At 42.9% G+C, this 12,012-nt stretch overlaps 1 protein-coding gene across 1 annotated transcript in view; it reads left to right on the forward strand.

Moving 5' to 3' along the window:
- BRINP1 (BMP/retinoic acid inducible neural specific 1) overlaps window positions 1-12,012 on the forward strand; it is a 187,701-nt gene that overhangs the window by 125,106 nt on the left and 50,583 nt on the right. Inside the window, exons 4-5 of the mRNA XM_061163971.1 lie at window positions 1,218-1,387; window positions 4,368-4,473. Coding sequence (XP_061019954.1) covers window positions 1,218-1,387; window positions 4,368-4,473 — 276 coding nt within the window. The remainder of the gene's footprint in view (window positions 1-1,217; window positions 1,388-4,367; window positions 4,474-12,012) is intronic.

The following is a 12,012-nucleotide window of genomic DNA, read 5'->3' on the forward strand; positions in this document are numbered from 1 at the left end:
AGGGTGAAACCAGAGGTACAAGGATCAGATCTGTTTAGGTGGAGCTTCCCTTCTGAAGTTCTGATGAATCATCCTGTTATCCAAAATAAAATCCACCATAAATTCATAGTTAGTAACATATGCATTTGTTTCTAAGGAAAATTTCATGGAGTAAATGATGTAAGGTTTTTTTTTCTCTCTCTCTCTCTCTCTTCTACCCTATGCCTAACTTTCTTGTCATCTCCCCTCTCCTCCAAAATGTAGCTTAAGAAATATTAATTGGATACATGAAAATATTGGATGATTAACTATTTACTATTAATATCTGCCAAGCACCAGACTTTGGACAAAGGATTATGTTACACGCTCAGTCCCTCAGTTGTGTCCATCTCTTTGCCAACCCTATGTCTATGGAATTCTCCAGGCAAGAATACTGGAGTGGGTAGCCATTTCCTCCTGCGGGGCATCTTTACGACCTAGGGATTGACCCCAGTCTCCTAAAGCAGTGACTAATACGGACAGTGGGCTTCCCCGGTGACTTAGTGGTAAAAACTCCATCTGCAGTGTAGGAGACTGAGGTTCAATCTCTGAGTCGGGGAGATCCCCTGGAGAAGGAAATGGCAACCCACTTCAGTATTCTTGCCGGGAGAATCTTGTGGACAGAGGAGCCTGGCGGGCTGCAGTCTGTGTGGTTGCAAAAGAGTCAGACACGACCTAGCAGTTAAACAGCAGCAACGATAATATAGACAGCATCTGATTTCACAGGACTGACGGTTTAGTTTTTCGTCTCTCCACAGATGCATAGTTATTCCTGTTTGTTTATCTGTATCTCTGTCTAAACTATGTCTTATCTGTCTCTCTCCCTGTCTCTCGATCTCTCTGTCCATCCATCCACCTGGGAAGGGGTAGCAGAAGGGGAAGGAAAGGAGGGAAGAGGGGAGGGGAGAAATGAGAGGAGGAATAGGAGGAGCTGGATGATAGGAAGGAAACAGGAGGAGGAGAAAGGAACGGGAAGGGCTCATCCAAGTTTGTTTTCATGATTCTCCTCCTGTTGAAGCTTTGTGCTTACCGCCACCTCTGGACTGTCTTGCTTGCGTTGTGCTCTTGCTTTTCAGAGGCAGAAGGAAATCTGGGCAAAATTAGAGGCCCAAAGCTATTCTCTGCTTCGCAGCCCTGAAGCCCTTCTACCCCTCACAGAGTTCAACAGCCTGCCTGAGCTTCTTTCCTTTTCCACGCAGGGGAGGAGGCCTTGACCATGTACATGGACAAAAGTCGCCTGGACAGAAAGTCAGGGAATGCCACCCAAAGTGTTGAAGCTCTGCACCAGCTTGCATCGTCCTACTTTGTTGACCGTGATGGCACCATGAGGAGGCTCCATGAGATCCAGATATCAACCGGAGCAATCAAGGTACAGCCTGAGGGGCAGGTTCTCACGGCAGCAGCACTGCGCTGAAGTGGTCTGAGAGTCGGTGGGCAGATGAGATTCCTCGCTTCCTTACTTCCTATGGAGCTAACAGTGCCCCTGGCCAGCCACTCTGACCGAGGTTTTCCAATGCCCTATAATACCCTGAGCATTTTCATTAAGACCACATGCACTGATTTCCTGGGGCAGCCCTGGCTGTGGTCATGGGGTGTAATTACCCATAGTACTTGCTTTCACTCTTCAAGTTCCATGTAAATGATTTCCAGGCTCCCTTTGTAGGTGAATAAACTGAGGCTACACTGAGTAATTAATTTTCACAAGGTCATAGAGTTCCCAGAAGTCAGATTATGCCTAGGCCAGTAATTGGTTAACACCTGTGTTTTTCATCTCCCTCTCCCCATTTTACAGATGTGAACACTGAGGTCCAAAAGTTAAAGACTTTTGCTCAGGGTTACACACCTAGCCAGATCAGTAACAGGGATTAGAACTCTACTCTCTAGACCAGGGTCAGGAATATTTTTTGTCAAGAGCCAATAATAAATATTTCAAGATTTGCAGGACATTATGACCCCTGTGGCTATAACTCACCTATGCTGCTGTAGAACAAAATCAACCATAGACAATGTATAAAAAAAAAAAATGATCATAGCCGTTTTCCAGTAAAAGTTTATTTATAAAAACAGCCAGCCTGTCACATGCTGACCCATGCTCATCTACCCAGTGCTGTCCAGTAGACCCTTCCAAGATGATGGAAAAGCTCTGAATGTGTGCTGGCCAAGACAGGAGCCACTAGACATATGGGGTTATGGAGCTCATGACTTGTGGCTACTTACAAACTATATTTGTAAGGGTTTTTTTTTTTTTAATTTTAATTTATTTAAATTTAAATAGCCGTATTGGAAAGCGCAGCCGTAAAGTTTCACCTCACTGCCTTAGAGCATAGGTACTTACATACTCCACTTTCAATATAAGAAATTCAAGGATTACCTTTATAAAGAGAATGAAGGAGGGCATTTTTGATAAAAAGGATTAGTTCTTTGGAGGGTTTCAGTGAAGAGTTTTTTGCATCTCAAGTTCTCTTAAGCCAGATTATACCTGCATTTTATGTCTCATTCTTCAGTCTGATTTCTTCTGAATAAAATGCAGACATAGTCTTAGGTTGTTGTTGTTGCTAGTCTTCTACCAAGACATTAAAAGGTACCTCTCAGGATAGTGTGCGTGTGAAGGGTTGGGGGGTGGCAGGGGAGTGTTGGTAGGGGTCAGGCAGATGAGTCAGAAACTGACCCAGGGAAGAGAAGAAACGTGGGCGGGAGAGCCTTGCTGAGGAGGGAGAGAAATAAATCAGATCGACAAACAAAGGGCCAGCTTATCCGAGAAGAATCGGCTATATCGGGGGGATTATGTTGTTAGGGAACTCAGCATGGGGAGCTGGAGCTTTATGCAGCCATCGGAGTCAGAGCAGCGAGGCCAAGGCCTGGTTTTCATTATCACCAAATGGTTCCCTCCCCCCGGGATGGGATTCAGAATTGAGATATTGAAGCTCTGTCGGGAGATAATCCTCTCTTGTGCATCCTGGAAGTGCAGTCTGCCTCTTTAGGAGGAGTTTCTCAGAGAAATTAGACAGAGGCCACTCAAGAAACCATTCTTGCAACAGCTCCATCCTCGACATTCAGTCTGGGACTCAGGTTTTTCTAGCCATTTCTTGAGGCTCCTTCAAGACCCAGCTGGTTAGAATGGGTCTCCCCGCCAGCTCTGTGTAAGATGAGCAACCGACCCAGGTGGGGGAACTTTGCCAGTTGTTTTCCTCTCCCTGAGTATCTTTACAGCAAGCTGAATTGGTAGTTTTGAATGTCTTTCAACAATAACCATGCTATTATTCTATACACAAAAAAGAGTAAATTACTTTTTAAAAGCAAAGCCTAATAACCTTCCATTTGTGTACTGTTTCCTAAGTGCTGAACACTTCAAAAACATGATCCCTTTACTGTTAGGGTGGATATTGTAGAGATAGGGAAATTGAGGCTTATAAAGGGGAGTTACTGACCCAAAGCTCTCCTGCTGGACAGAGGCAGAGCTGGCGCTGCTAGAACCCTCCTTCTCTATAGCAGCCAGCGCTGTGTCTTAGCAGCAGGACGCAAACCCCAAGACGAGCCCACCAACGATTGTGTGAAATAATGGAAAGTAAAGACCGAAGAGACGAAGAAGCCACTGTACATACTGCACCGTTCACATCTCAAGGTTGTCTTCTAGAATAGCTGTCCGCCCTGCTGTCCACCACCTCAGTTATTCTCAGACAGTCGTTTAGAAACACACCGCCAGAGGACAGGGGCGTTCCTTCTACAGTGGAGCTGACTGTGCTCTTTGCTAATTTTTCTGTGAAAATGGGAATGATTGTATTGTTCTTGCCTAGTAACAATGCATACGTACTCATCGATAATGCACATTGCAATTTATAAAGGCTCTGGGTAATGAGATGTCTGTTATCGAACATACGCAATGTACCAGGCACTTCCGCCCATCAGGTTTAGTCTCACAGCCTTCGTGGGCAGGATTTATTAGCTTCAGGTTTCAGGAGCCTAGAGAAGTGCCCGCCTATGGTCACACAGCAAATCAATGGCTCAGTCAGGATTTAACGCTGACCCTCCTATTTCCAGAGCCCACGCTTTCGAAATACATGATAGTGTTTCCACTTGTTATTAGTTCATAAAATACAGTGGCTCGGTGACGTGAGAACCAAGGATAGAACCTGGGCGCTCTGGCTCCCGTCCGTGCTAGATTGCCCTGCTAGCCTGCCCGCTTGGCACCAGTCAGCCCTGGTCCTCGGCACGGGCAGGGGCTCGGGGAGTGGCCGCGGGCGCAGTCAGACTCTCCCCGCTGCTGCATCCCTGCTGGGGGCCGACTCTGCAGGATCTGTCCCAGCCAAGGGCATCCGTCTCACACCTGTCGCCCTCGCTGTCCCCTCCAGGTCACAGAGACACGCACCGGGCCCCTGGGCTGTAACAGCTACGACAATCTGGACTCTGTGAGTTCCGTCCTTCTGCAGAGCACCGAGAGCAAACTGCACCTTCAAGGTAGGATGTCAGTGGAAGTGATGGGAACAGAGAGGGGGGGGAGGGAGCAGGCTGCGGGAGGAGGGATGGGGGAGTATCAGGAGGCCAGATGTAGAGTGAGAAAGAAGAAGAAGATGAAAGGCAGAGAGAAACCAATGAAAGCTAAAAATATGGAAATCAAGACAGTTATGATGTCTTTGTTTAAAATTTTAACGTATATGGGACATTAAATTCATGGTTATTAATTAGTTTTCAGAGATAAAGTTATGGAAATGTGAGCTTTATCTGATTATTTTGATGAAAATGTCTAAACAGTGTTATTTATAGATGTTCCAGATCTAATATATATTAAAGTTTCATATCATAGTGTCTGAATTTCCCACATTATTGTGTTTGATTCTCAATGTATTTTGGCAGATGTTATTTGAATTCAAAGAACTATAGGGCACTTTATAGAATTTGGGGTTCCATGTAATCTTCTTTCTCCTCCTTTGTTAATCATTTGTGGTCTTTAGTACATTCATACATATATATGTGTGTGGGCGTGCGTGCTTTTAGCAGAGTTTGCAAATGAGAACATTCAGTGCTGGCCAGAATAGAGCAAGACAAATGCACTTAGGCATTGCTAGTGAAATTGCAATAATCCTAAGGATTAGTTTGTTGAAGTATATATTTGTATTTGTTTATTATCTGTTATATGTAAGACCCATATATACTCAAGACCTTGAAGGAAACATGTTTTAAAACAGTCATTTTATCTTGATTAATTCATCACGAAGAGGAGGGGAGATTGTAGGGAGAGAAATGATAAGACTTTTAAGTACAGATAGTGCTATTTTAAAAAGCATAATTTATAATAGCAAAGAAAAAAACAAAGTAAAGATCTCAATTTTCTACCTGAGGAGACTAAATGAATTATGTAGCATCCATACAACATAATATTAGGCAGGTGCTAAAATGCTGTTTGTAAAGAATTTTAAAGATATGTGAAAATGATTTGGTATTATGTCAATTGAAAATGGATGATTTTGATTGAAGGAATGGTATGAACTTAATGTAAAAGGATAAGGAAAAATAACATTGCAAGGAATTATGCCAAGATGTTAAGAGGTTACTTCTGGATGATTAGGTTAGAGGTGATTTATTTTAGCTTCCAATTCTTTTTCTAACTTTTCTACAATGATCATGTATTAACTTTATAGTCAGAAAAAATAAATGGCATATACTTTGACTTTGAGCGAGCTAAGAATGTGACCTTCTAGAAAGGTATATGATAAAGGTGATTCTGAATGTCAGTGGGAGGAAAGTTGGGTTGAGATTGGCAGATCGAGCTAAGCAGAGCCTAATATGACTTTTATATTCTGGTTCCTTGGCAACTCTTTGATTCATGCTCCTGTTATAGAAGATGGTTGGAAAGCGGTACAGGGTGAGCTTCGTAGCGTCACTTGGGAGCAGTGAATGAAATTCCATCAGGGAAAATCAGGTCAAGAGAATGGTCTAGTGTTAAAACAAAAGCCAAGAAAACAAAACCTCGAATATATGAAGAATAATCCTATCCCGAGTATACAGAGAAAAGAGTATACAGATGTGTTTGGTCATGCCTGATAAGAAATGACTAAGACAGACAGACTGACCTTGGGTGTGCCAAGATCCCCATCGTTAGTTACTGAGATGCCTAAAGTGAGCTTGTGGAGTGAGAGCAGGGTTTGAATCCAGGAAGTGTGGCTCCGGTCTGCGTCTGATCACCCTGCTATGCACGAAGGATGTAGAGAGTGTGAGTTATATCTGGAGTAAATTTAGACGGGATGAGCAAGATGTTGCTAGGAAGTTATTAAGATCTTAGGGACATTTAGAAACTGATTTACCTTGAAGCTAAGAAAGTTTAAGATCCAGGGCTCTCTGGCCTTCTAAGTCCCTAACTTTTCTCATTCTAAATATTCACATTCCCATGTGATTTTTGAATTCCTTTCTTCAGTAGGCACCTGTAGTATAAGCCTCAGTCCTCCAAAACCCAGATCTGCCATTGGTTACATTATTTCTTGTTCAGTCACTAAGCACTTAAATGAAGTGACCATTAATTTGAGAGTAGTAGGAACCATGAAAGGGTTTTACAAAACAAAATAGCAGGAAGAGATTAATGTTTTGGAAGATCGATCTGGCTATTGTGTGGTCAGTTAATTAAAGAGTAGATTAGAGGTTGGTGACCAGTTAGTTAAGGACTGCTGCCGTATTCAAGACGAAATGCACAAATTTAGGAGGTAGCAGTTGGGATGGAGTGAAATAGACCAATTTCGGAGTTACTGAGGAGGCATCGTGACCAGGAGTTAGTGAAAAGAACATGAAAGATTTAGATATTTGAGTGACTGGAGTGAGAGGATAAGGTAGGGCTGATGGACAGGAAAATACATATGATTCAAAGTAGTATGTAATATAATAAAGATAGTAAAAGTAATGCACATTACTATGGAGATTCGGGAAAATAAAAAACTAATTCATTCTATCTGTCTAAGTAGAGGAGTCTTAGAAAGGAGAAAAATACTCTCCTGGTGGAGGGTAAAACAAAGAAGCTTCTTGCTGTAAGACAGAAGAGCATCTCTTGATTTAGAGGTAGGCTGATATTTATTCAGTAGCAAACAGAAAGCAGCAAGTGAAAGAAAAAGGTTGGTAAATTGGACTATATTAAAATTAATTTCTGTTCATCAGAAGATGCCATTCATAGAATGAAAATTCAAGTTACAGAGTGGAAGGCAATGTCGATGATAAATGTATCTGACCAAGAACTGATGTGTAAAATGTGTAACCCCCAGGATCGAACCTGGGTCTCCTGCCTTATAGGCGGATCATTTTACCGACTGAGCCACCAAGGAAGCACATAAAATATGTAAACAACCTCTGAAACCACTCAGCCAAAGGCAGACAATCCAGGAGGATAAGAAGAGGGATAGAAAGGCATGAACAGGCACTTCACAAACAAGAATATAAGAATGACAAACAGATTTTTGAAAAAGTGAATAGCTTTACTCATCCTCAGAAAATGCAGATTAAAACAATTCAGTGTCATAACACAGCAATCAGTCTGGCTCAACTGGAAAAAACTGACAATATCTAGGAGTGACGACGTGGAACAGTGGGTGTGTACATGCATTGCTTCCAGAAGAATAAATTTTCCAGATTACTTTGGAAAGCTCTTCTTGGCAGCTTCCACTAAGAACTCAAAATGGCTTGACCCCATGACCCAAGAGTTACAAACCTCATGACCCAACAGTTACAACTCCTAGGAGTATGCCCAAGAGAATTATTACATATGTTCACCAAAAATCATGAATGTTCACGAGTTTTGTTCAAAAGAGTTTCCTAAATGGAAACAGTCCCCAAGTCCCCATCAACAAGAAAATGGATAATTTGTCGTACAGTCACATGACGGGCTGCAATACAGAAATGAGAAAGAATAAACCACCATTTGTATTTTATTTTTAGCTGCTCTGGGTCTTCATCGCAGCGTTCAGGCTTTCTCTGGTGGTGGAGCACGGGCTCAGTCATTGTAGCGCATGGGCTTATTTGCCTGCAACATCGGAGATCTTAGTTCCCCCACCGGGGATCAAACCCATGTCCCACGCGTTGAAAGACAGATTCGTAACCACTGTGCCACTGGAGGAGTCCCTAAACTACCATTTTCATGCAGCAGTATGGAAGAATCTCATGACTGTGACATTAAGAGAGACTTCCCTGGTGGTCCAGTGGTTAAGAATCTGCAGGCGACGCAGACTCAAGCCCTGGTCAGGGAACTAAAATCCCACGTGTCACAGACCAACTAAGCCCTAGTTCCACAACTAGAGCAAAGCCCACGCTCCACAACGAAAGATCCCATGTGCCACAAAGTAAGACCCGAATAAATAGATGTTTAAAAAAAGAAACACTGAATTAAAGAAGCCAGACAGGAAAGAGGATATGCTGTTATGATTCTGCTCTTTCCACCGGTCAGAAACAGTCAGACACATACACTGTTTCAGGATTGCTTTGCAGAGGAGGAACAGGGGAGTGACTGCAGAGAGGTGAGAGAGGTTTCTGGAGGTCTTGGTAAGATTCTGATCACGATGGCCACACGTGGGTGCGTTTACTTCGTGAAAATCGATACAGCTGTACACACATGACTTATGTGTATACATTTCTGTGTATAAAATATGCAGCTATTAAGCTTTTATTTAATAATGTGCTCTATTTTGACATCCTCTGCAAGAAGAAAGCGTGAATAAAATGGAGACGTAAAAGAGCAGGAGGTGGTCCAGCCCAGCCTAAAGGGAAACTGCATGGACTTGAGGGTTGAAGAACCAGAAATAACAAATGCTGCTTATTAAGCACATCCTGGTGTGCCAAGAGCTGTGTTAATTTATTTTTACTATACTTACATTTATGTGTTTCTTTTTATTTAACTTGTATTTGTTTTATATAATGGGGTTTATTACATTTTAATGCTCATAGCGTTTATAAGGGAGGCATAGATAAATAACATGCCCGTTTTGTAGGTGAGGAAACTGGGACTGAAGAGAGGCTTCTTAAGTGACTGAGCTGGAATTTTAACCCCAACAGCCTGACTTTAGAGTTTCTCCTTCTTAAAATGGGTGGCTCCGTATTCCTCTGGTCCCCTCCTGATCCTTCTGCATGAGGGTTGGGGGCAGAGTCTGCAGGTTTATTAGGGTAGATGGAGGATGATACGAATGGCACTCGAATGACCTTCACTTTGTGGTGTTTCATAAACAATTCACAAAACAGGGCAAAGGTGGAGAGAAATAGAAAAATTTTAAAAAAAAAAAGAGGAAGTTTGGAGATGGAGACTCGAAATGAGAAAGAAAGTATCATGGAAATGAACAGAGGCTATTAGTAGTCAAAGCAGCAACCACCGAGCTACTTGTAATAATGCTAATGGCATAACGATAACTTCTCATTTTTATCCTTCTCTCTCCAAGAAACCCATTGAGTGTTTTACCGACATTGTCATGTAATTGAATCGAGTATCCATCTGGTGAGATGGATGTACAGAGAGCAGACCTCTGCCTCGATAGCTCAGTGACGTGGAAAGGGATGCGGAAATAATATTTTGCTGAAATCTAGGGATAATTCAGAAATGTATTTATTCACACATTCACTTACTCATTTAGTAATATTTATTGAATGTCAGCTATACATCAGAAGTTGTTCTAAGAACAGGATATAGAGCCCTGAATAAGCAAAGTCTCAGTCATTCTGGAGTTTACATTGAGTGTGTGGGTGTTGGGGGAGCAGACACTAAACAAGTAAACAGAGAAATCTATTTTCTTTACAGTCAGAGAGGTAGTGAGGGGATAGGTCATCTAGAAATTTGTAGACCATGGAACAGGCTTTAGATTTTACTCTGAATGAAATGGCAAGCCATTGCAAATATGGGCAGTGGAATAACTGGACCTGACTTCCATTTTACATGAATTACTATGACTGTTCTGTAGAAAAGACTTGTGGAGGGCAAGATCACATCCAGGCACCCAGCTAGAAGGCCATCATGTTTATTAAGGTGAGAGAACAGTGAGAGCCGGGGCCACCGGGAGCGACTGTGAGGGTTGTAAGAAGTGACTGAATTATGGATATACTTTTAGTTCAAGTAGTGCGGACATTCTTTGGCAGGGGACTGAGGAAACACGTGTGAGAGAAAGAGAGAAACAGAGGAGGTTCCCAGCGTTTTGCCTGAGCAGCTGCAGTGACCGGATCCCCTTACTGCTATGGTGAATGCTGTGGAAGGGATCTGTCTTGATGGGCCATGAGGAATTGGGTTTGAACCTAGGTTTGAGACGTCTGTTATGTCTATGTTGAGGGGACATTTGGAAAGTCAGGGGAGAGGACAGCGATGATATCTAATGATGTGAGATTGAATAAAATCACCTTGAGAGAGAGTATAGATAGAGAAAAGAAGGAGCCCCAGGGACTGAGCCATGGGGAGTTTAATATTTATGAGTTGGGATAATGGCATCATAATGAGGAACAAGGAAAGGAAGCTAAGAACTATCTGAGGGGCAGAGTGGAGGCAGAGATGGGAAGAGAGCCCAGAGAACGTAGTATCCTGGAAATCAGGTGGAGAGGTCATTGTCAATTGTGTCAGCTGCTGCTGATGGGACGGGGCAGATGAAGATGAGAAGAGAGTGGTGGGGTTAGCAACATGTAAGTCGTGGGTGACCCTGACAGCAATGCTTCACTAGAGTTATGGAAGTGGAAGCCTGCGTAGAGAGACTCCAAGAGAAAATAAGAAGAGGGGAAGTGAGGGCAGGGGTTTAGCAAATGCTCCAGAGGAATCTCACAGTAAATGGTACAGTAGCAGAAGGTGACATGGGGTCCCTGAGATTTTCTTCTTTTTTAATATAGAAGCAACAAAACTCTGGTACGTTGTTGGGGATTTATCTTCAGAGAAGGAAACCTTGATTTTGCTCCACTGGGGTCATGGTTGAGCAGGGAAGAGCGAATAGTATCTTGTATATGACTGGAATTATTTACCTTAGATAAGACCTCCTTCAAGTTCTTTCAGGGTAAAGGGAAAGAGAGTATATGGACCCAAAAGTGGGTCCAGTTCACAGCTGTGGTAACAGGGCCAGTTTCTTAAACTTTACTCCCAATCACTGTTAATTGACCTGTTAAAAGACTTCTCAGATTTTCAGTTCAGTTCAGCCACTCAGTCATGTCCGACTCTGTGTGACCCCATGGACTGCAGCACGCCAGGCTTCCCCATCCATCACCAACTCCTGGAGCTTGCTGAAACTCATGTCCATCAAGTCGGTGATGCCATCCAACCATCTCATAACCATCTCATCCTCTGTCTTCCCCTTCTCCTCCTGCCTTCAGTCTCTCCCAGCATCAAGGTCTTTTCCAGTGAATCAGTTATTCGCATCAGGTGGCCAAAGTATTGGAGTTTCAGCTTCAGCATCAGTCCTTCCAATGAACACTCAGGACTGATGTCCTTTAGGATGGACTGGTTGGATCTCCTTGCAGTCCAGGGGACTCTCAAGAGTCTTCTCCAACACCACAGTTCAGATTTTAATATCTCTGAAATTATAATGTTTCTTATAACTGATGGTGTGTCATAGTTTAATTGGCAGAGTATTGTTTTTTCTTAGTGTATGCAAAACAGTGGTATATTTTACACTATTCGGCATCTTAGATTCAATGACATAGTCTTTTTCTCAGTGACAAAAAAAAGAGAGGTCACTAGCTCACTCTCTGTTTCTGAAAGACAAAAATGGACAGGAGGACAATCAAGATCTTGAGAAGATGGGAGGCGAGGCAGTGAGGGGCCGCGGGATGATAACTCCAGGCTCTACCCTCCAGAGAGGCTCCCCGAGACTCTGCTGTGTTTTGAGAGCCTCCTTCTGGCATTTATGTTCAAGTGGCTCATTTCACTTACTGATCTTAAATTATTTCTCTTCCGCCTCCTTTTTTCTTCCCTCCTTCTTCCTCCTCTTCCTTTCCCCTTCTTTTTTTCCCTGTCTCTTCTTGAAAGCTCAGCTCCTTCCAGAGCAGTCTCTATCACCTATCACTGATGCC

The sequence above is a fragment of the Dama dama genome, chromosome 16, assembly GCF_033118175.1.
Source record: "Dama dama isolate Ldn47 chromosome 16, ASM3311817v1, whole genome shotgun sequence".
Taxonomy (NCBI): Eukaryota; Metazoa; Chordata; class Mammalia; order Artiodactyla; family Cervidae; genus Dama; species Dama dama.